This window comes from Dermacentor andersoni, chromosome 2 (assembly GCF_023375885.2).
Source record: "Dermacentor andersoni chromosome 2, qqDerAnde1_hic_scaffold, whole genome shotgun sequence".
NCBI lineage: Eukaryota > Metazoa > Arthropoda > Arachnida > Ixodida > Ixodidae > Dermacentor > Dermacentor andersoni.
Genome location: NC_092815.1, coordinates 17839212 through 17865127, shown reverse-complemented (window position 1 = coordinate 17865127; position 25916 = coordinate 17839212). Strand labels below are relative to the sequence as shown.

The 25916-nt window shown below is 45.4% G+C and overlaps 1 protein-coding gene across 2 annotated transcripts in view; it reads left to right on the top strand.

Moving 5' to 3' along the window:
- The first annotated feature begins 9750 nt into the window (after positions 1 to 9750).
- The window catches only part of ebi (transducin beta like ebi), a 36266-nt gene continuing 20100 nt past the window's right edge, over positions 9751 to 25916 (top strand). Inside the window, exons 1-8 of one of the 2 annotated variants that reach the window (XM_050189978.3) lie at positions 9751 to 9983; positions 10459 to 10543; positions 10603 to 10748; positions 11712 to 11871; positions 13668 to 13803; positions 14000 to 14138; positions 14406 to 14469; positions 18185 to 18282. In XM_050189978.3, the coding sequence (XP_050045935.1) occupies positions 10486 to 10543; positions 10603 to 10748; positions 11712 to 11871; positions 13668 to 13803; positions 14000 to 14138; positions 14406 to 14469; positions 18185 to 18282 (801 nt within the window). In that variant the 5' untranslated portion in view covers positions 9751 to 9983; positions 10459 to 10485. Of the gene's footprint in view, positions 9984 to 10455; positions 10544 to 10602; positions 10749 to 11711; positions 11872 to 13667; positions 13804 to 13999; positions 14139 to 14405; positions 14470 to 18184; positions 18283 to 25916 lie in introns of both variants that reach the window. The other variant, XM_050189977.3, reaches the window with a different exon arrangement.

Below are 25916 nucleotides of genomic sequence, written 5' to 3'. Positions count from 1 at the left end.
AGGGTTACGGACTGGATTCCGAGGGAAGGGAAGCGTAGCAGGGGGCGGCAGAAAGTTAGGTGGGCGGATGAAATTAAGAAGTTTGCAGGTACAACATGGCCACAATTAGTACATGACCGGGGTAGTTGGAGAAATATGGGAGAGGCCTTTGCCCTGTAGTGGGCGTAACCAGGCTAATGATGATAATGATGATCGTAAGAGTAACTGCAGCCAATACTAGCATATGCGTCTGGAACATAAAAACGAACTTACAGCTGAAAGAAGCAGACAGAGGCGGTTTACGAAGTGTACCGTCTATAAGCATTTGCCAGCCACTTAATTTGCCCGCCAAACTGCGTGGATTGCCTCAGATCGGCCCGATCATGGAGGAAGGAAATGTTGAGAGGGAGCATCGCGCAACGCGATTGAAGCCACACCTGTCGGCCCAACAAGTGATTGCATGTCAAATTGCGCCGTTGGCATGCCGTTGGTTTCAGTGTTCCCACGTGGTTCCCGCTCTGCAGGCAGAGCCAACTTTTTTAGACATACTTCTAAGAACGTTTGGCAGAGCCACGGCAAGGCAGCCGAACAAGCGCGCACTGAGTAAAAACTACTTGCATAGCTATTGAGAGCCAAACGTCTCGATTCTTGCTCCGTGATAACGAAGCAAGAGGTCACTTGTTGCGCCACCACTGAGCAAAGGGGCTGGCTTCACGGAGCGTTCGCTTGTCAAGGCTGGCTGGGTGAAGTAATGCTCTTTTAACTTTGCTTCCTCCATGGGCATCGTTATTCTAGTACATTGTAGCCTCGCTAAAGTGCAATTTTTTGTAGGGAACACTATATGTTGCAGTGGCGTGCGTCTATTTGTCGTACAAAAATCCCCCACGTGACCTAATACTAGGTGCCTAGGGACAGCATTATTTAGGGATCTTTGAGAAGGCGCGATGCTGGCGCCGAGCGACGCCGTGGCGTGTTCGTCCTCGGCGTGATCGTTCTCTGGACCGCGCGTTGTTCAACATTGCTCATGTAATCGTGCGTGCGTTGCTTGTGTGTTGGTTGTAGGTTCTGTGTTACTTGGCGGAAAGCCGTGAGTAGTGGCGGTGCGGCAATGCGGCTTTGGCCTCGATGAGCTCTGGCACTACAGAATCTGCGTTGTGTGACCCGTGCTTTCTTGAGAACCCGGCGGTGGTAACAATTGAAATATCGAAGTGGCCTAGCGCCTCGGCAGCGAAGTTCTGCGAACCGCGATGTGGCGTCGCCGTGTCCGGCTTTGCTTAACGGACATCGAGGGATGTGCTGCTCGCTACAAGTCATGTAAATGCAACTGCGTCGACCGCCCACTGTTCAGCGCTGAATGTGTGTTTGGTGTGCTGTGCTTGAAACGAGTGGTGCAGCCGTGCAGCGGGGGTGGCGGAGGAGCAGAGTGGCTTAGGGTTTGCGCGTTCACAGACATGGGCTCCCGTCTTGGTCTCATTAGCGGCTGTCGCGGGATTGTGGTGTGCTAGCTCCTTGCCTAGTATGAAGTTTACGACGCTAACACACAGCATGTTCACGTTTTTCGGCGCTATATGTCATTTGCATGACGGCCGAGCTGAAAACTAGACCTATAGTGTTCTTTGCGTTTGTGTGTTGTAATTTACTTTCTATAGTGGAAGTTCTGGGAGTCTTATTACGCAAGGAGTGCGAACGTAAACAAACACATATGTGTGTCTGAAATTTTGATTTACCCATAATACCCTTTACGACTGATAAGTGGGCTACACGGCCTGTGTGAATCGGCTACCGTATGTTGCGACGCTCTTTCGTGTGGTAGAATGATGCATGGTGCTCGTTTATTTCTGTACTGTTGTAAAAACCATTTCTTTATTCACTCAATACAAATGTACGGCTTCTTCGCCGCAGTACAGCTTAGTTACGCGGTGAAGCATACTAGAAGGAGGGGGCCACTATCAGCCAGCATAGTATGTCCACTTAGGTGACCTGAGAGGCGGCGGGTGCGCGAGTGTATAATTTAAGAACTCTTATTATGTCCAGTGACAGTGGCCCCTTTTCACTTTTAGTATGCTTCACCGCAGTACATTGCTTAGGCTTCACCGCGAAATAATAGTGTATTGCGAGAAAGATAATCGTAAAAAGCCTAATTATGCAACGTTTCTTTTGTAGCTTGCTACACCGCAATACAGGGGTGTAAATAAGCATCGTGCAGTAAAGCATACTAAGAGTGGAAAGGGCACATAGGTTTACACTGTGCTCATTACTTTCAATTGTGACATAATTTGCAAGTGCATCTGTGCTCGTGGTAAGCTTCATTGACAATTCTTTGTACATTACAAATTAATATTGCAATGAAGCTTTCTAAAGCACATTTGCCATTATGGTACGTGTTATTCACCTTCAATGCAGAAGCACAATGTGGATTCTTGCCCCTGATTTTGGCTGGACTGCACATGCTCTTTGAGAATTGATTCATTGTTCATAAGTGCACTGGTACTTCACTCTAAACTGGAGGGCTCAAGTTGATATGAAAGCACAATTTTTATTATGGGGACAAGATGTTGCCAAGATGGTTGCAGCACAGCTTTTTTTTTTCTTCCAGGCACCTTTTCTACTTGAAGCTTCCATTGCAGTGTTTCGAACATCATTGAACCAGCACATAGTGTATATAAATATTGGACACTGATTGGGAACATCACCTAAGTTCATGCATATATATAGTAAAAAGATGTAGCACGATCAGACAAAATAAAAGAAGGGGGTGGGCTGTAGCAATACTAAGTGTTAAATGGTGCTTTACCCTTTCCCTTGAGTTTTCTGTTTTTGTGCTTTTTATGAATCCTCCGCAGTAACCATGCGAGTGCTGAGCTTGAGCTTGCTGGTTTCAAGTCTCATGGTTGTTACTAACAGAACAGTGTGATAAACGAACAAGGGCTTGGAGGCATCCATTCACCTTGCTTGCCTCATGGTGCTGCTTCATAAGCACCGTGAGCATCCAGGCCAACTAGGAAGGGAGGTTTGTTGCAATTGCTTCTGAACTTTATTGCCACCAAACCAACAGTGCTCTCAATGACAGCTTTTGGACAGAATGCTTGCACCCAGCAAAGTCTTAAGAAGGAAGCATTCAGGATGTGCAAAATAGGCTTTTGAAGGTGGCAGCATTTCTGAAGGGGCTTTGCCCATCTGCCCTCTTTATGGATACACAAAGATGATTTCCTCTTTAAGAGGGATTGTTTCAGAGGTCGTTATATGGCAACAGTGTTGGGTGTTTAGTAGCTTGTCTTTGCCCACTGTTAATAACCTGTTCCTTCTCCAGTGCCCCTGTGAAGTGCCTACTTTTTGGACACAATGTGCTCTCCATGCATTCATGCATTTTTAGCTTGTAAAGACGTCTATTACCCCTTGCCTCAAGCTGGTCTTTGCTGATGTCACCCAAGAAGGCATTGGGGAGTATTGCAATGTACGCTTACAAAACACTGTCGATACCAGTGAAACTAAATTAATGGAGCTGCTGTTCTTTTTTTGTCCACTCCATCCTTGTTAGTTACAATGAGCAATGTCCGAACAGAAGGCATATGTAGTTGGTCGTGCATAACCTGCGCACTAAGACTTGTTGGCATGTTATGACCTTAGCACAGTGTTTATATGTAAAAACCTTCTGATGTGTTGATGACTTCCTTCTCTTTATCATACTTTGCCTGGTGGAGCCAGCAAGTGGGTCAACCAGATGTTCAACAGCCTTCCCACTAGTTTTCCCAGTCTCCTTACCAGGGTGCTGCTCATAGATCTCTGTTTTCTTGACCTTGCACTGCACTTCAACCATGGCCACATCTGCTAAACCTATAGCATGCGATCAAAAAAGTGCTATACATCATGTTTCTCCAAACTTGTAACATGTGCTAAAAGGCCTTGAGGAACACCCTCATTTATTTACGCCCTCATCATACTGTATGAAGCTTCGCATGATAAGTGCGACAATTAACATCTGCTGGTTTTTCAGTGTTATTCCTGTCCAGCTCGCTGAAAGCTATCCTGAGTGTTTCAAAAGCAAACGACAGCTGCTGGACAAGAAGTGCTTAAAACAAGGGTCGCTATAACCACATATGTAACACGAAATGAAGGCCACTGAGTATACAGGCGGTTTACTTCATATCCGACAAGCTTGGTTCTCCCTTTGCTAGTGAGTGAACTCAACTTGCCCCGAATACATGGCCTGTGACAAACTATGTGCCAGATGCTGTGTCCCCTGCAAAGCTGAAGATGTGTATGAGATCCCGACACCCTGCAGCGGCTTCTACACTGGGCAAACAGGCTACTATAAAAACGACTGCCTTTACTAATATGCTAATAACATGAAAACGGGCAGAAATTTGGCTATTCATTGGACCCAACTGCAGGTGCAAGCCACCCTTCCACCAGATGTGTGTTGTTCACAGAAACTTGAGCTATATAAATGCAGATAAAAACAATGATGTTTGAAAGTAGTAGAGCTGTGCTATATTCTGCACAAGCAGTGCTATCTGCAGCGCTGGTACCTTATAGCCACAAGTCATGGCTGCACCACCATGCAAAGGCACTATTCTTGAATTATTAACTATTATATTTATGGTGGCCATATATTGCAATTACATATCATCCACATTGTGTGCAATATGGTTAAATGTCAATTATGATAGCCATTCCTAATCTGAAATGCAACAAAAGAGCAAATATAGGCAACAAATTGCAATTCAAAGAGACAAAAGGCAACCAGTGCACAGGAAAAGTGACAGACTTCCTTTTATTGAAAAAGAAACGTGACATGTGTCATGCCACCAGCAGTGGGTAGCAATCTTTCAAGCTTGGGTGACAGAGGCAAAACTTAGCAAAATGCTACAATCACGCTGTAAAACGGCCGTGGACACAAAAAACCGACATCATATTGTACAGAATGAAAGGGCAAGACTTCATCTAAGAACAGTATATGGCACCACATACTTGAAGTGGTGTAAAAAATGTTGACATGCCCTAGCCATAAAGAAAAAGCAGCAAACACAGAAAACATGCCTTAACATGCAATGTGCAGAGTCTGAAACCAAGAAAAAACAACCCGAAAAAGGTTTCGCTAAGTCTTTCAATGATTAAAATTGTCAAACTGTATCATCACTTCTTAATGAACCTGCACAGCTGAAAAGGAAGGAAGGAAAGCTTAATAGCAGGGCTCCAGAAAATGTCACCGAATAAATATACTTTGCTTGTCAACGATACCTGTGGTTTAGTTGTAGTCTGTGTATAAACTTTTCTTGTTTAGAATGGCTGAACGGATAGGGAAAAAATGACCATAAGAGCACCAGGTGTATGCATAGTCTACGCACAAAAAGCCACTGCTTTCTTACTTTTTTTTCTCTGTATTACTATTCATGAGTATTTAGGTGCCTTATTAGCACTGCTAACATCCCACTGCAAGACACAAAATTGGGCAAGTTGTGGCATAAAGAAAATTGCAGTTTCACTCAATGTGAAACAATGATGCAGTAGCTGGTGAAATATGCACAGGAAGCTTACTTCATGCAGTGTTTGCTGAAGTGAACACTTGCCAATGCAAGTCGGTGATCTCCTTAAAAAAGTAAAATAAGTAAGAGTCCTATTTATTTGTGGGAGTTGTGCCTCAGTGTCGAAGTGGAAAGACTCGGCTTTTCTTCCTCCTCTTTCATATCCGGACTTAGCCACTGCTCTACACCAAAACAATCCTTTAGCTTCTTACTGCTGAATTCGTTTTGGTTTTCTCAAATCTATATTTGGGCTACGCATTGCTATGTCTCGCGCTTTGCTTGAGGAAAACAAGACACCAACAGCTCCATCCAGTAAATCTGAGAAGCCAAGCACTAGAAGAAGATTAATGAAGCAGATGCACCCAATCATTGTCATCACATGCAAGAAGAAAACTTAACATAGGACTGCCTTCACAAGTGGGAAGGTGATGTGCAAGAACTTGAAGGTGTGGATGCCAGCTCTATATACAGTATGCAGACATTGAGCAGGTGTTAGCCAATCTAGGCACCTGTTGGCTAGATCACGCTCTCCGGGATCAGTATTCACCACGACTGTACCTTCAGCAGAGTGGCTGAAATGTAGAATTGTGGACTGCCACTCTTTTGATTGTATGTTTGAATCCTTGCAGCACAACGAGAACTTTATTTGCAATATTCTAGCAAGAAATTCGGGAATTGCAGTGACAACACCAGTAGACATCAGAACAACCAGGGGAGTTAGCCCGTAGCAGCTATTGCTGTAAAAAATAAGACTGGCATAAGCACAAGAATAGAGATGGGCATACTACATGCCTTTGTTCTGGTAGTGGTCCACTACTTTGGTGCTACAGTTAATGATCTCCACTGTCACTGGACATAATAAGAGTTCTTAAATTATACACTCGCGCACCCGCCGCCTCTCAGGTCACCTAAGTGGACATACTATGCTGGCTGATAGTGGCCCCCTCCCACTTCTAGTATGCTTCACCGCGTAACTAAGCTGTACTGCGGCGAAGAAGTCGTACATTTGTATTGAGTGAATAAAGAAATGGTTTTTATAACAGTACAGAAATAAACGCGCACCATGCATCATTCTACCACACGAAAGAGTGTCGCAACATACGGTAGCTGATTCACACAGGCCATGTAGCCCACTTAACGGTCGTAAAGGGTATTATGGTTAATTCAAAATTTCAGACACACATATGTGTTTATGTTTACGTTCGCACTCCTTGCGTCATAAGACTCCCAGAACTTCCACAATAGAAAGTAATTTACAACACACAAACGCAAAGAACACTATATGTCTCGTTTTCAACTCGGCCGTCATGCTAATGACATATAGCGCGGAAAAACATGAACATGCTGTGTGTTAGCATCGTAAACTTCATACTAGGCAAGGAGCTAGCACACCACAATCCCGCGACAGCCGCTAATGAGACCAAGACCGGAGCACATGTCTGTGAACGCGCAAACCGTAAGCCACTCTGCTCCTCCGCCACACCCGCTGCACGGCTGCACCACTCGTTTCAAGCACAGCACACCAAACACACATTCAGCGCTGAACAGTGGGCGGTCGACGCAGTTGCATTTACATGACTTGCAGCGAGCAGCACATGCCTCGATGTCCGTTAAGCACAGTCGGACACGGCGACGCCACATCGCGGTTCGCAGAACTTCGCTGCCGAGGCGCTAGGCCACTTCGATATTACAATCGTCACCACCGCCGGGTTCTCAAGAAAGCACGGGTCACACAACGCAGATTCTGTAGTGCCAGAGCTCATCGAGGCCAAAGCCGCATTGCCGCACCGCCGCTACTCACGGCTTTCCGCCAAGTAACACAGAACCTACAACCAACACACAAGCAACGCACGCACGATTACATGAGCAATGTTGAACATCGCGCGGCCCAGAGAACGATCACGCCGAGGACGAACACGCCACGGCGTCGCTGGGCGCCAGCATCGCGCCTTCTCAAAAATCCCTAAACAATGCTGTCCCTAGGCACCTAGGATCAGGTCACGTGAGGGATTTTTGTACGACAAATAGACGCACGCGTTGCAGTGTACTAGAATTGCTTCTAGTTCACTCAGTTCACTGTGACCTCGTCAATCCATGTCAGTGATGTTTCTGACGATGCCGACGCAGCCAGCAATTAAGGCGGTAGCTTAATCTCTTCACGGCGTTTGCCTGTGGCGTGCACTGAAATACGCAGGTCCAGCGCTTTACCTACAGTTAAACATGTGAAATCTACTCAGTAAACTTTTGCACAACACGTTTCTTTTCCTAGCGAAAAAAGAAAAAGGTGTATGTTAGCTGAGCCATTGGCTGAGCATCCTGAAAAATGAAGCGCAGAAAGACAAATGCCTGGAAATCATTATCAGGGGCTGTCAGGGGCGATGATAACGAGTTGGGCCACTGCTTGAAAATTGTCAGAAGTATGCCCCATGGTATGCCAGTATGCTGGCTGAAGGATGTCCACGCCGGTCCACGCAAAGTACGCATTTGACATGACTGCCGCGAAGTGCGTATTAGAAGGAATGTCTTTTCGACGTCCTCGGGACGTTGAAGCTTGTGTGCACCCGTGTGCGCGATAAAACTCATTTTCTCTTCTGTCTGTGAATGCAATTTGAGATTAAAAACTGCAGTTCAAACTTGGCATTATGAATTTTCTGTTGCACTCGTCAGTGTGCCCCGGGCACAGCAGACACGGCCCAGTTTCTGTTCATGCGCGTTAATTACGAATTGTTTTTTCGGTGGCCCTGTGTTCCGTATACTTCTGCTCACGGATGTACGTAATCCACAACACTCTTTTTGGGACATGAATGGAACCTTGACTTTGCAATAATGCCTTCGTGGACGTTGTTACCAAAGAGGGACATCTTTTTTTTTTTTTTTTTTTTATTGGTGGTTTGCTGGCCTTATCATAGCCATATAGTTGCCTACAATGTAACTGTATGAACTTCTCTTTTCCTTCTCTTCTTTCAATACCTTTTCCCCCTTCCTTGCAGTACAGTGTACTAAAGTGTTTACAGGGTACCGGGCTAAGCCTGGTTAACTTCCCTGCCTAGTGCCTGTCCCTTACGACTTCTCTTTCTCTCTCTCTCCCAGCATGCATGCCGCCTGGAAATAACTCTAGGAGGTGCGGCTGCTCTACAGGCAGGACCTGCAAGCGCCTTTTAATAAGTTGTTCAGCGCTGCATGTATATATAGCAAAAGAATCGTGTAATTCTATATATGGTGCAAAATATTGTCACGTGGTGGTGACGTTAAGAACACAGTAGCAATACTGTGAAAGACAAAACTAACTTTTATTGGGCGAACCTGTGCCCACAAGACAGGGTAGATAGCACAACGATAGCGGCGAACACGGTCGGCGATCGTCGAAAATCTGATCAGCGGGTCAAGCGCGTCGGCTTTTATAGATCAGCCGTGGAATGTTCCAGATTAACCGATGGGACCCGCGTGCCTTCCACAAAGATCTACAGTATTCGCGTCGCGCATACATGCAATCAGATTACACAAGTTGCGGTGAAAGACAGTGGAGGGAACCATCGATAACATTCCAGAAACTTCTTTTTACATGCAGGCGCGTCCTGCGCTGCACGATAACATTTGTTAGGCGGCTAAACGTGGTCGCCCGATAAAGATAAGTAAACGTGTCAATATATATGGTAAACTCAGTATCGAATTTAAGAAATCGGGGCCCAGGAGCTAATGTATAACGTTGTAACAATTAATGGTTGTAATATTCTTATTACATGGGCAATGTTACCTATATTATGCAACGGCACTTGTGGTTGATCGGTGCTCAATACAAGCGCGTCAAGTAAGGTGCCTCGGTCTTGTGAGCTCTAGGGAAAGAGTATTTGTGGTCTAATCAAGAGGTTGAAGGGTTTGAATGTGCCAATCGGCACATTGATAAAGTGTGTACCCTTTTGGGGCTTATCTTCTCACGCAACGATAATGGTCATATATATCTTGCGCACCTTTCCGTTAAAATAACGCTGCGCGCCCGGTACTTCCTGGTACGTCACGAACGGTATAGTGTGTCCTAGCAAGAGAAAGCAGTGAGTGCAGAGTTTTCAAGAAAGGAAACGCAAGCAAGGCAAATGACGATTATCGTTGTGGGACAAGATAAACCCCGGAGGGTGCAAACTTTTTAAAGAGGATATGTTGCCAAAGTCTCAAGCAACTCAGACTGGCAGCGCCACCAGGCTACGGTGGCTAGCCAGGCACTGTGTCGCGCAGTTGGCGACAGGGGTCGCTCTCTGTTTTCGCGGCCGCTGCTACTTCGTCAACTTCGTTTTGCGGTCGGCGATGGGTGATAGTTTGGTTTGTGCGTTAATAGATGCCGTGCAGCCCATTTCAGGAGTGTTGTACACATAGCTCGACAAAAGTAGCCTGGCAGAAGACAGCAGTAGCTACGGCGCGCCAATTTCCGCGGTCCTCTTCGCGGCACATTTTCGCACTCTGCCCGGTTTGACCAGAGTTTGACGGGTGAGTAGGCCTAGCACGTAACATTGTGCCAGGTTTCTCATTCGGTGTTTGTGATCCCCGAGTGCCGCTGGTGTTTCCTTGCTGAAGACAGTTTGTTCTTGGAGGTAATCGCTGCCTTGCCGCGCTAAGGCGCGTGCCGCTGTTCGCGACCGGCAGTCGGCGCGCCTCCGTGACCGGATGCTTACTGTGGCGCGTGCTTTGCAGATGCATCAACTACGTCTGATTGTTTTGGCCTAGATGTGCAGTGCAACTCTTGCGCAGCGTGGTTGGCGTCGGTCTTCTATGTCTTGCGCGTTTAGTGTCTGGCCCGCACCTCCGCCTTGACATTGTTGTGATGTAATCGTCTGGCTGATGTTGGTTCATAACACAGCCTTCTTTTATCGCGCATAATCAGCCACACGTTTCCTAAATTTACATGTTCTTGTTATCCCCTACCATCAAATATTCTTAGCATCCTTTCGCTTGCTTTCAGAAGGCACTCAATGAGTGTTCATGACGAAAAATGAGTTTTAGCAGCGATGAAGTCAATTTTCTTGTCTACCGGTATCTGCAAGAATCAGGTAAGGGCAACACTCATCATCGGCAGCGGGTTCAGATGCGAAGAAGTTTTCTTGTGCAGGTTTCTTTCACTCTGCCTACACCTTTGGCATTGAAAGTCACATCAGTCAGTCCAACATCAATGGAGCTCTGGTGCCGCCCGCAGCATTGCTGTCCATTATTCAGAAGGGTCTTCAGTATACAGAGGCTGAAATCAGCATTGGAGAGGTAGGTCACTGTTTCGATCGTACCAGTTCACCTGGATGCATGTAGCGAAATAAGACTGTGTTTGCCACTTGTAAAATCCTAGGCGTTCAATGTGTTAGGCAATTTGGCTGTCACTAATTGTCTGGTGCTTTGCCAACATCAGAACTTGCAGTGTGCTTTTAGCAATACCAGTTTATCTTAGCAAAACGTGATTGCTCATGTGGCTGAAAAGGATGGTTAATGCTGAAGTGGAAGCAAATATGGGGAAGACTGCATCTGGCATTTGGTGCAGGTAGCACTGTGCGTGCTTGTCATTTTCTTTTCTGAAGCATTTTGCTTCACTTGACAAAATATATGCCACAATTGTTTCTAGCTGCATGTGCTTTTATCTCATGAGTACGTGTTTTGGAATGTTACCTGTTCAGACTGCCTTTCCTTGGTGCAGCTTACTCATGAAACACCTTACGCAAGCACCTTACACAACACCCGACCTCCAGCGCAGCAGATAATCCCCCAGCCCCATCCCGTTGTCCAGGCCCCTTTCACGAAAAAAGGAACATACAGTGACAATCAACCAGCTGATACACGGCGCTACGTTACGTTCCTCCACTGACGCTGAATAACACACCTTTCTTTTCAATTCTACACCCTTACTGCTAACACACTCTTGGTTGTTGCCTCGCCCACCTGGCTTATCCCCTCTCCCCGTTAAAAGAACCCTAACTATATATACTGTGCTGAGGAAAGCATATGTCGCCTTGAAAAAGACAAGTCCACTTATCAAAACATTGGCTCCCGCTTTTACCTTGTTCTCAATTTTGCTCATCGTCTTGAATTTCCATCTCCCGCCATCCCCATGTTTTCCCTTACACAATACCCCTAGCTGTGGTGTAGCATTAACAAAATGCTGCTTTCGTCAAGGTACCTGGATGTTGATCTGCAACAATTACTGATAGTTGTCTTTCATCCTCTTTTCTTTTCCAGGATGGCTCGGAGCGTATGATCGAGTCCCTGTCACTGATCGATGCCGTCATGCCTGATGTGGTGGCATCACGGCAGCAGCAGGCCCACAATAACAAAAATGCTGTGGTTAAGGCAGAGCCAAGCAACACCAATGGCGAGGATACGACGCACAACTTTGGCGGTGAGCTGTGTGGTGTAGTTGATTCAAAAGCAACAATCTTTGATGCTGAGAGTTGTCACACACTGCTGATGTGCCAAGACTGCTGCATGTGCTGTAGTGGTCAAGGGCTGTGGCACTGCTTTGTTGAGCTTGATACAGCAAGTTAAATTCATGGCCAACAGAAGGCACAGTCCAGCTTGGGCAAAGTGCAAAAATGACCATGTACTAAAATTTCTGCATGTGCTAAAGGTCTGTAGCCCTACTTTACAGCATCTCTCATTGCCCATGGGTAGATTTGCTGCCGCTCCGTTGGTACAGTGACCTGCATTTTTCCCTTAGAAGACCAAAAGAATAGTTCGGGCTTAGTGCCACTTTATTCTTGCTCACACTTAGCAGCAAGATCACATATTATGGTTCGAATTGTCCAATACAGCACTTTACACTGTTACTTGCCTAGTTTGCAAAATAAAATAATAATAATATTTCCCTCTATCTGTACATTCTTATTTCCCACATCGCTTGCCTTATTCCTCCTTTGCAATTAATGGAAACAAATAACAAACGCCATGCTTTGCTGTACTGCAGACACTGGAAAAAACCATATCTCCAAGCCATGTGTTGGACGTAACACATTTTAAAGGGGTGCAGACAAAGGAAAAGTCCATTTTTTTTTCATTACAAAGAAGGCAAGCAATAGTGCCACTTGTCATCTGGACCATAGATTGCAACCTTGTTGTGAAATTTAAGCATGAATAAAGCAGCAGTAAGTGCAAAATGTTCACCGTACTATAGCTACCTGTGGAAACGAAAACTACAGCATATGAAAAAAAAAAAAAAGTGAATCCACTGTTCCTTAGACAAGCAAAAACCCTCCTAAGTGTAAACAATGTTTTCAAATGTAGTGCATCCCCTTGTGAGAGCTTATGTTCATTACAGATGAAAACATGCAGTCAATGCTTTCAACCCTTACACCTTGTTTCAACTCAACATTAATGTTTAAGAAAAGCTATAAAATACTGCACATATCAGTCATCTTTGTTACACATAAAACCGGTACCTTCAGTTTCGGCTTCACAGACCCTATAATCAATGACTGTAGTATTACGATCATAGACCTTAGTGAATGCCAGGATCTGTAATTGTAGGGGTAAAATCATAGATCTTAGTGGGGTTAAAACTTTTGCTATATAATTTCAAAGAGCCAATGCAGGAGCATCATATTTCTATAAAATTTTCTACAATGAATCGCACATATAATTAGGCAAACAAAACAAAAAATAAACTTTTCAGGCAGAAAGGGGTTTCCAGCTTCATGGTGCCATAAATATGCGCTGATAATTGAAATGGGGCAGATACAAGACTAGAATGAAATAATTAACCACATCAAATTGGTGCCTTTGGCATGATTGCTGCAGAATTATATATTGTTAAGCTGGAAAGATTTGGGTGTTTGCTTTCTCTTTAACAATTATTCAAGGAACTTGATGTATTTTTTGCTAAACGCTCTCTTGGCCAGGAGCTGCTCGATAAACATAGATATATGCAAAGTAATGTACACCTTGTTTTTACTTTAAGTAAGTTGTATTAAATTGCAATCATATTGTCTGTAAAATATTTTGGGCTAGACATTAAAAGTTATAAACGGAGTTTCTAGTGAAGTTACAGTTGTGCCTAGTGATTTATTTATTTGCATCATCTCCATGCAGATGTGATATCACAGCTGTGTTGTTCCGAGATTATGTTCCTGCTCTTGTTTCCAGTGTGAATGGATTATTGCAGCCGATAGTGGTGGTGAAACAAATTGTGTGACTTTTCAGGAACAAATCATAACGAGACAATGGAAGTGGATGGCAATGTGGAAATTCCGAGCAGCCGGGCAACGATACTACGAGGTCATGAGTCGGAAGTGTTCATCTGCGCATGGAATCCGACGTCTGACCTCTTGGCATCTGGGTATGTGCCATCATTCACTGCACACTGCTGATCAAACTTGGGTAGATATTGAGCAGGCTAGCAGCGTGTTGGCTATCCTGTGTCTTGCAGACTTTGGCGAAGAGAGGCAGCAGTGGGTACTGAAACTGCTGACGACTTATTCTGCTTGCGGCGTCCTACTCCTAATGCTGTGGTTGTGTCATGCTGTCTGGTGCAGGTCCGGGGACTCGACAGCTCGCATCTGGAACATGAATGACAACAGTCCAAGTCCCAACCAGCTAGTGCTACGGCACTGCATACAAAAAGGAGGCACTGAGGTGCCCAGCAACAAAGATGTGACTTCACTTGACTGGAATGTATGTATCCTACCATGTGCCGCACACACTACAGATGCACATTTATTTGGCCTTCTCTCACATGTTTCATAAAACAAGGCTTGATTGCAATAATTCTAGTCCAGCGTGCATACCTATCATAAGCTCGTGAAAACTTCTTGTATCTTTTACCACAGTATAAGTAATATAACAGGGGCTATCCAGCATAAAAAAAAAAAAGTCTTGTGTCTGGCTGACATTCTGCTCTACCTTTGGTAAAATATTTGGCCTTTTCTGTGTTACTTACAGTCAGATGGCACCCTGCTGGCCACTGGTTCGTACGATGGGTTTGCTCGAATATGGACAACAGATGGTGAGAGCATTGGTCCAATTATGTTGCTTGACTGCACATCTGGGGTGTGATCTGAGATTGTTGTTCGACGCGTCCGTTCAGTTACTGGCGTGCGCGATTTGCCTACTCCGTGCTGACGTCAAAATGGCAACACACTCCTGTCAATCATCTTGCAACTGAGCATGTCAACTGCTAGGTGCTGAACGCCATGGGAGTTGTGAAGTTTGGAAGGATCATACGCTCGTTACGAGACCGGCTTCGCATGGCGCGTCTGGTGGATTGGATTGGATCCAAATGGCGGCTGCAGAATGGCATGTTCAGATCCAATCCAAAGCTTAATTTGAGAAAATCGCACTTGCGATGGGAACTTCGGTTCTTGCATTGGCGTTGCTCGAGGAGGAATGAGAGCGGTGGAGGTGTGAAATTTGTTTGAAGAAATGGCAGAAAGTAAATTCCGGCGTCGCTTTTGTTTCTCGAAACAAATAGTGTGTTGGCTGTGCGGCGAACTCGATCCCATCATCGGGTGCCAGCGAGCCACTGGAATGTTGTTGCCTCTTGAAAATGCGCCACTGTTCCCGTCGTTTCTTTTTTCTTTTTCTTGCTGTGTGTGACAATACCTAGAGACGACACAGGGAAGCCAATAGTTATAAATTGTAGTTGTCATACGTATTACCATTTGAGAACGTGTTTAAGCTTGAGAAAAACAAAATTCATTTTTTAGATAAGAATTTTATTCATTGGAAGACGAGAAACATTTCGTTTTTGTAGTATACTGTCGGCAAGCAGACGACAAACGAGGGAAGTAAACTTCCGGGGAGTTCACCGCTTGCTGATTGGCTGCTCTCTCCGCCGCGTTCTCACAAATTTTGCATACTGCCCACTTTGCGACGTTGCAGCTACCGAACAGAACGCGTATCGAACAAAGATTGCCGATCGCGCCCCTGTACAGTGAATCTTGTTAATTCAGACCATGTGTTACTTAGGGGTCGGCAAATATCAAAATTTTCAAATACGAATACTTATCATCAAATATTGAATCAAGTGTCGAATATGCGCATGCATTTATTAGAAAGTTGGTGTATTTTAACATATTGGAACGTTGCAACTACATTGTCATCGGTAAAAAGAATAAAGTAGTAATAACATTGTTCTAAAAGATTGTGTATTTGGCTCATGTTAGCTTTGGAAAATTTAGTAATTTCCGCTTGTCTGTTCTTGCCAATATGTGACTTACTATACTGCATCAGTTTCCTGTAAAGTCAGAGGCATTTGACCCTGTACCAGCCGTCACTCCTCACATTTGCTCGGGATTTGGGGTGGAACCTGTGTAAAAATGCAGCCTCGCTGTTCGCAAATCCGTGCCCCTTGCTATTGGAAGGCTGGTTTTCCTGCAAAACTGAAACGTCCAGTGGCTAAGCATGTTTTACAGGCACAATTTCGCCAGCAGCATGAGATAGCAAAATTCAGCACAATATCACACTTTTTTTCTATTGAAATAAACGCTAAGAACTGTTTTCTCTCGCACAGCCAATATATTCAATTTTCTTGAATATTCGTATACAGTTGAATATTCGAAAGCTTTCGAATCGAATACGTGTAATAAAAATATAATATTCAGGAATATTTGAAATGTTTGAATATTCGCGCACCCTTAAAATTAATTATTTAAACGTTAGTGAATAAAAACCATCCAAAATATCATTTTCAAAATATTTTAGAAAGACTGGCCAGAAACACAATTTGTGTGCTAGTGGGAATTTATATATAGCGTATTTACACGACTGTAAGTCGACTCGAAATTAAGTCGACCCCACATATTCCGTGACGAAAAAAAAAAAGGAGAGCATACCCGAAGACGCGTTCGATAAAGAATATTTATTAGTAGCTGACATGGTCACTGGACTACTCGTCTTCACTAGTGCTGCCATTGTCATCGTTGCTACAGTCGCACAGCGCGTTGTTGTCCAGCGAAATTTCACATTTGGCAAACGACCGCACCATGACATCTTGTGGAACAGCAGCCCACGCCGTATGCACCCAACCAAACGCAGACATCAGGGAGGTTCTTTTGACAGGTCCGCAGTATTGACAGGTAATTTCGCAGTTTTCTGCCGCCAGCCACTCGGACTCACGGCGGAGCAGGTCCTTAAAAGGCGAAGATCCGAGCTTGTTTCATGACCATGTCGCACTTCATTGGCAGGGACTGATCACGCATTTCAGCGACGTATGCCGCAAGCTTAGCCTACAGCTCCGGAAGGCGTCCAGACTTCGGCACGTGGGAAATTCCTCACTTGCCGTCGCAGATCAAAATTTCGCTTCGCTGCAGTCGCCACTCTCGCAGCACCCGTTCAGAAACATAGAACTTGCAGCCCGCTGCGCAGCGATTTGTTTCTTTGGTGTAAAGGATGGCAGCCCTCTTGAACGCTGCTGTGAACGAGTGCTGAATGATTAGTGGGCCTGGAGCACTCATTACGGCTGAGGAAGTACAGAAGTAGCACGTAGCCGGCAGTCAAGTGGAACACGTCAAACCAATGCCTTTCGTCAAACTATAGAGAAAGCTAAGCGCAACAGGGAAAGAGAAACCCGCGAGCAGTGTCTGCTCTTCCATGAACTACCGATACTCCTCGTAAGCACCGGGGTTTTGAGGGTGCCGCCGCGAATGGAACAGTGGCGTTTCCATCAACTATCGACCCCCACCCCTGTAAGTGTTGTGTGCACTGTAAAACTCTCAAAAATGTTTAAAAACCCTTCCGGAAAGCAAACAAACATGCGGGATAGCGAAAAGCTATGGGTAGGGCCATAGAGCAAACATAAAATTGTAACTACAGTAGAAGCTCGTTAATTCGAAGTCTGTCGGATCGCGAAAAATCATCGAATTAACCGGGTTATCAAATTATAAAACATGGACGAAAAACGAGAAATAAACGTACGAAATGTGGCTGTATCAACACTGCACCTTTATTTCGCCTGAAAAACGGTCACTTGAAGTACCGTATTTGCACTAATGTAAGGCGACTCGAATGTAAGTCAACCCCCCCATATCGCGTGACAGGGAAGAAAAAAAAGGAGAGCATACTTGAGGGCGCATTCGATAACGAAAATTTATTAGTGCTGCCATCGTCATCGTTGCTACGGTCCCACAGCGCGTCGTCGTCCCGCGAAATTTCACATTTGGCAACAACCACACCACGACATCTTGTGGAACAGCGGCCCACGCCGAATGCACCCAACCACACGCAGCCGTCAGGGAGGCTCTTTTGACAGGTCCGGTTGGCATAATTTCACGGTCTTCTGCCGCCAGCCACTCGTACTCACAGCGGAGCAGGTCCTTAGAAGGCGAAGATCCGGGCTTTTTTCACGACCATGTCACACTTCACTGGCAGGGACCGATTGCGCATTTCAGCGACGTACGCCGCAAGCTTAGCCTACAGCTCCGGAAAGCGTCCAGACTGCGGCACGTGGGAAATTCCTCACTTGTTGTCACAGGCGAAAATTTCGCTTCGCTGCAGTCGCCACTCTCGCACCACCCGTTTCATATTCATATTCATTCCTCCCATTTTGCACAGTTCCTTGAATATACTAAAGCTTGAGTGGGCCTAAAGCACAACAAAATGTTGTCTCCTCCGTTTCATTCAAGTTGGTGTTGCCGTGTCATGCCTGGGGCATTTATTTTGCACCATATGTATAGCCTTTTGTCCTTGTAGGTCACTTATAGATGATGTCACTATAATTTCAGGTCACCTGGCGAGCACTTTAGGGCAGCACAAAGGTCCCATATTTGCACTCAAATGGAACCGCAAGGGAAACTACATTCTCAGTGCTGGTGTTGACAAGGTTGGTAGCTTACATTGTGTATTTTCATATTCTGCCAAGTATGAGTGAAAAACACTCTTTAAGTGTAGAACATGTGTTCCTGATCTTATTGCTTGACAACAAATACAATGAAGTGTAACTGGCGCAGGACCAAATGCGTCTTGAGTTAAATAGCATTTCATGCTAGCATAGTAGAACCTCGTTCATACGTAACCGCGGAAAAAAAAATCCACTAACCGAGAGAAACATACGATTCAAAGTAAATTTAAAAAATTTGACAGACTCGACTATTGTCGACATCTACGTAATGCGAAGCGTCGCGCGGATTGTTGCAGCATGAGGCGTCGACGCCGTGCGTCGAGTTGGTGGTGCTCCGGTGGCCCAAGATGCGTTTTGTTGTTTTCCTATTGCTTGGTGTTTTAAGAGGGCGACGGGAAACCGAAACGAAATCGAGCTGGTGGGCGATGCCGGATGCCGCCGAAGCAAAACATGATGGATGCCCACATGGCGCCACCTGCAGCTGGAAACGGTGGCATGTTTGGATTATCACCTACTAAAAGCATTCAGTACGCTACCAATGGCACTATGCACCACGCATTGTAAAACACACAGGTGAAGATGTTAATGACAATAAGTTGTTGACAACCAACAAACAGGAACACGGGTGATTACGCTGTTTGCAGACTGCACTGAATGAGGAGCCACTGAGCAAGATTTGGGCAACGCAGTTGGCGCGGTCCATTCGTGTTTCGGAGGGTGGCGCGCGTAGGGTGGCACGGTGTTGAGGTATGGGCGCAGCCCATTCATGTTCGGAGGGGTGGAAGGGCAAGAAGGCTAGAAAATGAGCGCGCGGCGGCTGTTCGAGCAGCGGGCCATCGTGCAGCGGCTCGAATTTCTTGTTTTCTTTTCTTTTCAAGGATTTCGCATTTAACTACCTTTCGGCTCGGACAACGAGCAGCCAGACTTCATCGTTATAACCGATAATGCGGGATAATGTAGTAAGTGGGTTATTTCACCATGCAAAACATACAAAAGTTGACGGTGCAGCAGCTTCTGATTGTTAAAACTGGTATCGTTATAAGTGGTTTCGACTGTATACTGTATTCACTCGATTCTAATGCGCACCTGTTTTCCATGACCAAAAAAAAAAAAAGGGGAACAGAAAAACACCCTCGACTGTAATGCGCACATGCTTGCCGTGACCTAAAAATAAAAAGTCCTTTACAGTACTGCGCACCTTATTCTTTCATAAAGAAATACAACTTTCTCTCATTTGGAAAAAACAAAAGATTTGCTCCCAGTGCACTAAAGTTGCGATAAATAAAAAAAAGTCAGTCTCGCCCGAACAGCAAAGAATCGATTACGTTAGCAGATTAGTAGACATCTATACGAAAAGCAAGGATAGTAGTTTTATCAGCTGTATAAACTTTTAACGTTCACTTATTAACTAAATTCACAAGCATGGTGTCACGCACGCCCAAGCAAACATGAACACGTCTCACTCAATGACCGCGGAAACTCTTTAACCGCTGAAATGAGGAAGTGCGGTAGCAGGAGTGAAGGAATTGACCTTTGTGGGGCCTCTCTCTTTGACACGAACTAAGTGACGAGAACACAGCACGGTGCGCCTAGATGCGTAGGCTCTTGTCTCCGTCTTTCAAGATAGGGGCCATGCGGCCGTGCCATCTGCAGTAGCGGCCGCTGCAGAACGCCTCTTCTGTTTGCGCCAGTCTCGCATGCAAGTTTCGGTAACTTCGAACGCCCGTGATGCGGCCCGACTTCCATCCATTTCTGCACACGTGATCGCTTTCCTTTTAATTGCAACATCGTGATGAGCTCGGCATTTCTTTGCAGTCAGCACTTCCATGCTGATAGGGCATACGCAGAAAACAGAGAGACAATGCACTAACCTAAGCCAATGGAAGCGTTGTCTAAGCACATGTAGTACAGCACATAGAGAAAGCTACGGCATCTAGGCTCGAAGCGCGTACGCGGCGGCCACTTGGAAATGCCGATGACGATATGGTAACGCAGATTGATGGTCGTACTTGATTATAACGCGAATGCAAATTTTAGACTCATTTTATCGGAAGAAAAAGTGCGCATTATACAGTCGAACCTTGATATAACGAAGTCCAATTTGCAGCCGAAAATTTCGTTAAATCGCGAGTTTCGTTAAGGGGAGACGCGGGTGTTGAAATGTAAAAAAATCGCTAAAAAGTCGATTTTCGGAAAAGTGCGTTTTCGCTACGTCTATACATTCAAGAATCCCTCCGCGAAATCTAGAGCCTAAATTTAATCGGAAAATAATACAAAAACACACTTATACGGACCAGGGTAGCCGCGGAATTGGCAAAAAAATCGCCAAAAATGTTCGAACTTCGCGCCGTCGTCATTTGCGAACGCGTTGGCCGGCGGGCGCCATTTTGAGCTTGTTTGGAAGCTGCTTTCTTTGTGCGTATTTTGCGCCGGTTCAATATGGCGTAGGTGAGGAGGAACCGACGCTATCGCGTCATTTCTGAAGGATGCGCCCGTGCCGCTGATTGGCCAAAGCACGCACGCCCCCCGCGCGCCTCGCTCCTATTGGTCTGGCGCCGTTTGAGTGCCGATTCCCGCGTTCCCGACAGGCTGGTCGCTCTCGTGCGCGCTGCGTGTTTGTGTGGTTTCATCGCGCCGCTGTGAACGTTCGGCCGCTCGTTTCTCAACAACGTTCGATAAAGTGTCTTTTTCGCTGCCCAAATGGCTGGAGGAGATGGTCGTATGAAGACTACTACGCGTCAAGCGTTCGGCAAGGCGCGAAGGCGGCCGTGGAATGCGCGACAGAAGACGGATAAGCCTGTCTTGTACCCGGAGTTGCCGGCTGCTGGTCTGCCTGAAGATTCTGCCGGATCGAGTTCCGAGCTGCAACCCAGTAACGTCTAGCATCAACACTTCGTCCACCCACGCCTCGCGTGTTGGCACAGACCGTGCAGATACCGTTTTCTTCACGACCGAAGAAAGAAGCAAGCACGCAGCGATCGCCGATAAGGCGAAAATGCGCCTGACGTCGCAGTCTCCAACGGGTCGAAAGTTTGAGCTGCTGGGTGTTGACACGAAAGAGGACGTCAGCGACAGTGGAACGGAACTTGCGATCGTTGATTTATCCGTGGTGCAAGACTTTTTTGGGCTTATGCCGTGTCGCGCGTGCGCCAAGAAATCGCTGATGCTTTCGAAGGACCCCGCCAAGGAGTACGGGCTCTGTGCCAAGCTTGTGCTGGAGTGCTCCACGTGTGGCATGCGCGAAAGGATCGTCGGAAGCTTCACATGTCCAACAAGGATCACACAAACAGAAATGCTTTGATAAACAAGCTTGCAAAGAGGCACAAGCCACCAACAGACTCTGCCTACAGTCCTGGGCTTTTATAGGTATAGGTGTGACCTTTTGCTGAGTTCTGGGATTTTACGTTCCAAAACCGTGATATGATCCTGGACCAATTTTGACCACTTGGGAAGCGCTACAACACAAGCACAGGAACTTTTTTGCATTTCAGCTCCATTGAAATATGGCGACCACCACTGGGATTTGAGCCAAATTTCTTGTTGTAGCCATAAACTTTGTGGAAAGGACATATTTTGTTGTGGCCATGAACTCTGCGCAACTTTATTTGCATAGGGATGCCATTTGTGTGCCTTCTGTACAACAAGGAACTAAAATAGGAATGTGAAGCTCGTGGTGCTAGCTTTCTGGCATTGCTTTCAATGACTATGCATGATTTGCAACCAATATCTAAATGTTATTTTTGGAAAATGGCCATATATATGTCATGAACTTGTTGCTGAAAGACAGGGCTACATGGTGGTGCAATTTATATTGCCATATTGTTAGTCCATTAAAAGTTATAGTGAACTGAAAGTTCAAATTCGTTTTTCTCCGCTTCATTTTTTTGGACACCGCACACTGCCTTACGGGGGATCTTCATATGTTCTTTCTAAGTACCGGCAAAATGTTTGGTATCAATATATTTGTGTCGAATGGATCTAGCCGGTGATGCTATTTATTTATTTCTAAAGTTGCCGGCTAAATTTTAATTGCCACTAAATACAAATGAAAATTAGCAAAAATATTAAAATTATGTTTACATCTGGTATTTTTGCATCATAATTGCACAGAGAACAATAAAAATAGCATCACCGGCTAGAGCTACTCTCTGGCGTTCTGGCCGTATACTTTGTTTTTCCTTTTGACAAAGTTAAGTTCTTGAAAAGTCCTGTAAGAAATTGATTGAATTTCTGTATTAAAAACTTTGCATCATTTGTTCTAATGAAGATATACAAAATCTAATTAGATATTTGCAATCAGCAGAAAAAGCTGTACAATACTGTTAAATATCATCCCGTTCACACTAAAATTAACAAAGTTGGTTTTGGGACCCACGTCTCCCCTTAAGTCGAGGTTCGCATGTTTCGGCAGTCCAAATAAAGATGCAGGTTCTTGGAACACTCCTGGCATATGGCACCTTGTAGATAGCAAAATTACCAATAAACCAATAAACCCCGGAACTAATAACACAACCAAGAGCGTGATGCCCGATAGCCAGCGGGTACGAACGCATTTTTCTACATTACGCGTACGGTGAAGAGCAGGTCTGCAGCAAGCGCCGCGCCTAGTGCTCATAGCTGCCACTAGATGTGGCCATCAGTACCATCATCATCATGATTTGTCATCACATAAAAAAAAAATATTGCGACGACATGGCAACTCGTGGTGCAAAGAAAAAAAAAAAGATTATGCACATACCAGAGCTATCAACTTCAGTATTCTTTCGAAGGAAATTGGAAGTAGTATTAACTTGGTGCATCCACGAGGCCACCACTTACCATTAGAGCGCTTAACGCTTGCAGCCATCGGATGATACCGCGCTCAGTAAAGCAATGACGACGTTGATTCATGAACGCTGGAATATTTTATTTAACTTCTCGCAGAGCAATTCTATGCAACTCACGTAGAAGCTAAGAACTCCGTCAGCTTCATCTGCCGCTTTTTAATAAGCGTCGGAGTTATAAGGCGCTCGTAGGTTGACAGGGCTGCTAAGGCTTGCTCTTGCGAGTGCACACCCGCTAAGACATCCAGCGCATCCATGACTTGCTTCATTGTAGCTATGCTGCTTGCCGCCTGGAGTTCTTCGTCCGAGTCCTGCATTTCTGTATCTGTGACGCTCTGGATTTTTGCGTCGTCGTCCAGCTCTTCAGTTGTCACAGCGAAAACATCGCTGAAGACAAAGTCCTCGAGTGTCACGTCGCTTGGAGCACCTCCCTGATCGCAGAGCAGCTGCCACGAGTCAACGACATCTGTTGTGTGCCATACTTTCGTCACCGTCATTGTACTCACGGCGGAGCAGGGCCTTAAAATTAAAATGAAGGTCCGGACTTGTTTCATGACCGTGTCGCACTTCACTGGCAGGGACCGATCATCCATTTCAGCGACGTACGCCGCAAGCTTACCTACAGCTCCTGAAAGCGTCCAGACTTCGGCACGTGGGAAATTCCTCACTTGCCATCACAGGTGAAAATTTAACTTCGCTGCAGTCGCCACTCTCGCACCACCCGTTTGTGATTTGTTTCTTTGGATTTGTTTCTTCGATTTGTTTCTTCTGTGTGATTCGTGACGACTGGGGAAGCATAGAAGTAGCACGTAGCCGGTAGTCAAGTGGAACGCGTCAAACCAATGCCAATGCCTTTCGACAGAGAAAAAAACCCGCGAGCGGTGTCTGCTCTTCCATGAACTACCGATACTCTCAGCAAGCGCCGCCGTTCTGAGGGTGCCACCGCAAATGGGAACAGCGGCGCTTCCATCAACTATCGACACCCCCCCATGAGTGTTGCATGCACTGTAAAACTCTCAATAATGTCGAAAAACCCTTCCGAAAAGTGAACAAACACGCAGGATGGCAAAAAGATACGGGTAGGGCCATAGAGCAAACATAAAATTGTAACTACGTTGCAGCTCCCGTTGGTCTCGCTTTTTTGGCGGGGCCATGTTTTGGTTTCGATTGTCAGTCGATCCCCCCCCCCCAACTTCAGACTTTCAAATTTTAAAAATGTGGTCGACTTGCAATCGTGTAAATACGGTAACCAACTGAGAAAAACGTGCCGAACGACCGCTGTTCGTAAACTTATTTCCGGTTGGCGCTTTCTTGTTCCAACAGCCCGGTGACGTCATAGCGTGACGCGTTCCGGAGCTTCTGAAGCACTCTGGCTAGCACTACAAAAGTGCGTCCGCTGCGGGTTTCATATGTACACGATAGATGGCGCAGCGGCACGTTCTGCTCCACGTATTGAAGCACGCCAGGAAAATTTGAGCATTAAAGGGCGCATGCAAATTGCTGTATGCCCGGCTAAAGTTTTCGTCTGCCTGTCAAGGAGGCTTCTGGTACGTGCGTGCGATGTGCGAGGACTTCGTTAAATCGGAAGTACAGTATAAAGTGACCTCGTGAAATCGTGAGTAAAGATACATGGTTTTCAATGAGGCAGAGATTGGGAAAAACAAAAAATGCATTATTTCGAGAATTTCGTTAAATTGAGGTTCGTTATATCGAGGTTCGACTGTATTCGAGTAAATATGGTAGCTGCCGCAGCAGGCAGCTCTATACTGTTCTCGGTCGCGCGTGCCTCGCACATTTCCTTGTTTACATGAGATCTAGCAGCCGGAAAACGTATTGTACGATCGCAGTTTGGCGACATAGTGAACGTTGGTACCGAAAAATTGTGTTTTCCGGGAACATGTGAACCGTTCAGAAATGAGGATGACTCTATTGGGTCATTTTTTTTGTGTTCTCGATTGCGAACGTTGGCCCTGGGAAAACTTGTCACGGAAGGTATCGGCGAGGTTCTACTGTGTATAATAATCATAAATTGGAAAGGCAAGAAAGTGCCAAATATAATTTTCCAAGTTAACTGGGGTTAATCCAACCTGTTAAAAAAGGTTACTGATAAATTCATGGTAATGACATTCAATATCAATGTATTCATTTCAGATTTACATATAAAAATTAATGTTACATTCATATCTCCTTATTAAAAAGTACAGTATTTCGTTAAAACACATAAAATGACCTGGAATTTTCATTTTGTCTCTGGTAATGAAAAGTAGGCAACAACGAAATTTTGAAAACCTTATTAACCTCCCTTTTTCATGTACTTGTGCTGGCCTCTGCTGCACGCTGCTGGAAATGTTTTGGATGGGGGCTGTGGCTTTCGCCAGTTGATTTGTGTACCTGTGCCCATGTTGAGTGTGCGTCGGTCGTGTGTTTCGTAGACTTAAATAATTATTAATGGCTTCTCTGGGGCAGCACGTTGTTCATGGAAGTCTTGTAGCACTCGCCTACTACTGGGTGAGCAGGCCTGAGTGCGGTGTGGTGCCAACAGTTCTGCCTACAAGTGCAGGCTTAGTTCCATCTGCCGATGCGGCTGCCTTGTAATTTGTTGTTGCCGATGTCTGCTCTTTGCACCTCGCTTTTTGTATTTCTTTTACAATTCTTTACACACATTTTGCATATTCAAGAAGTCAATGAGTGCAGCCCTCCACGTTAGATTTGCCGAAGCGGTGCATTTGTTGACATGTGCAGCCACAGATCGTTGTTGGTTTCAAATAGTGTGGAAATGGCGCATTGTCATAT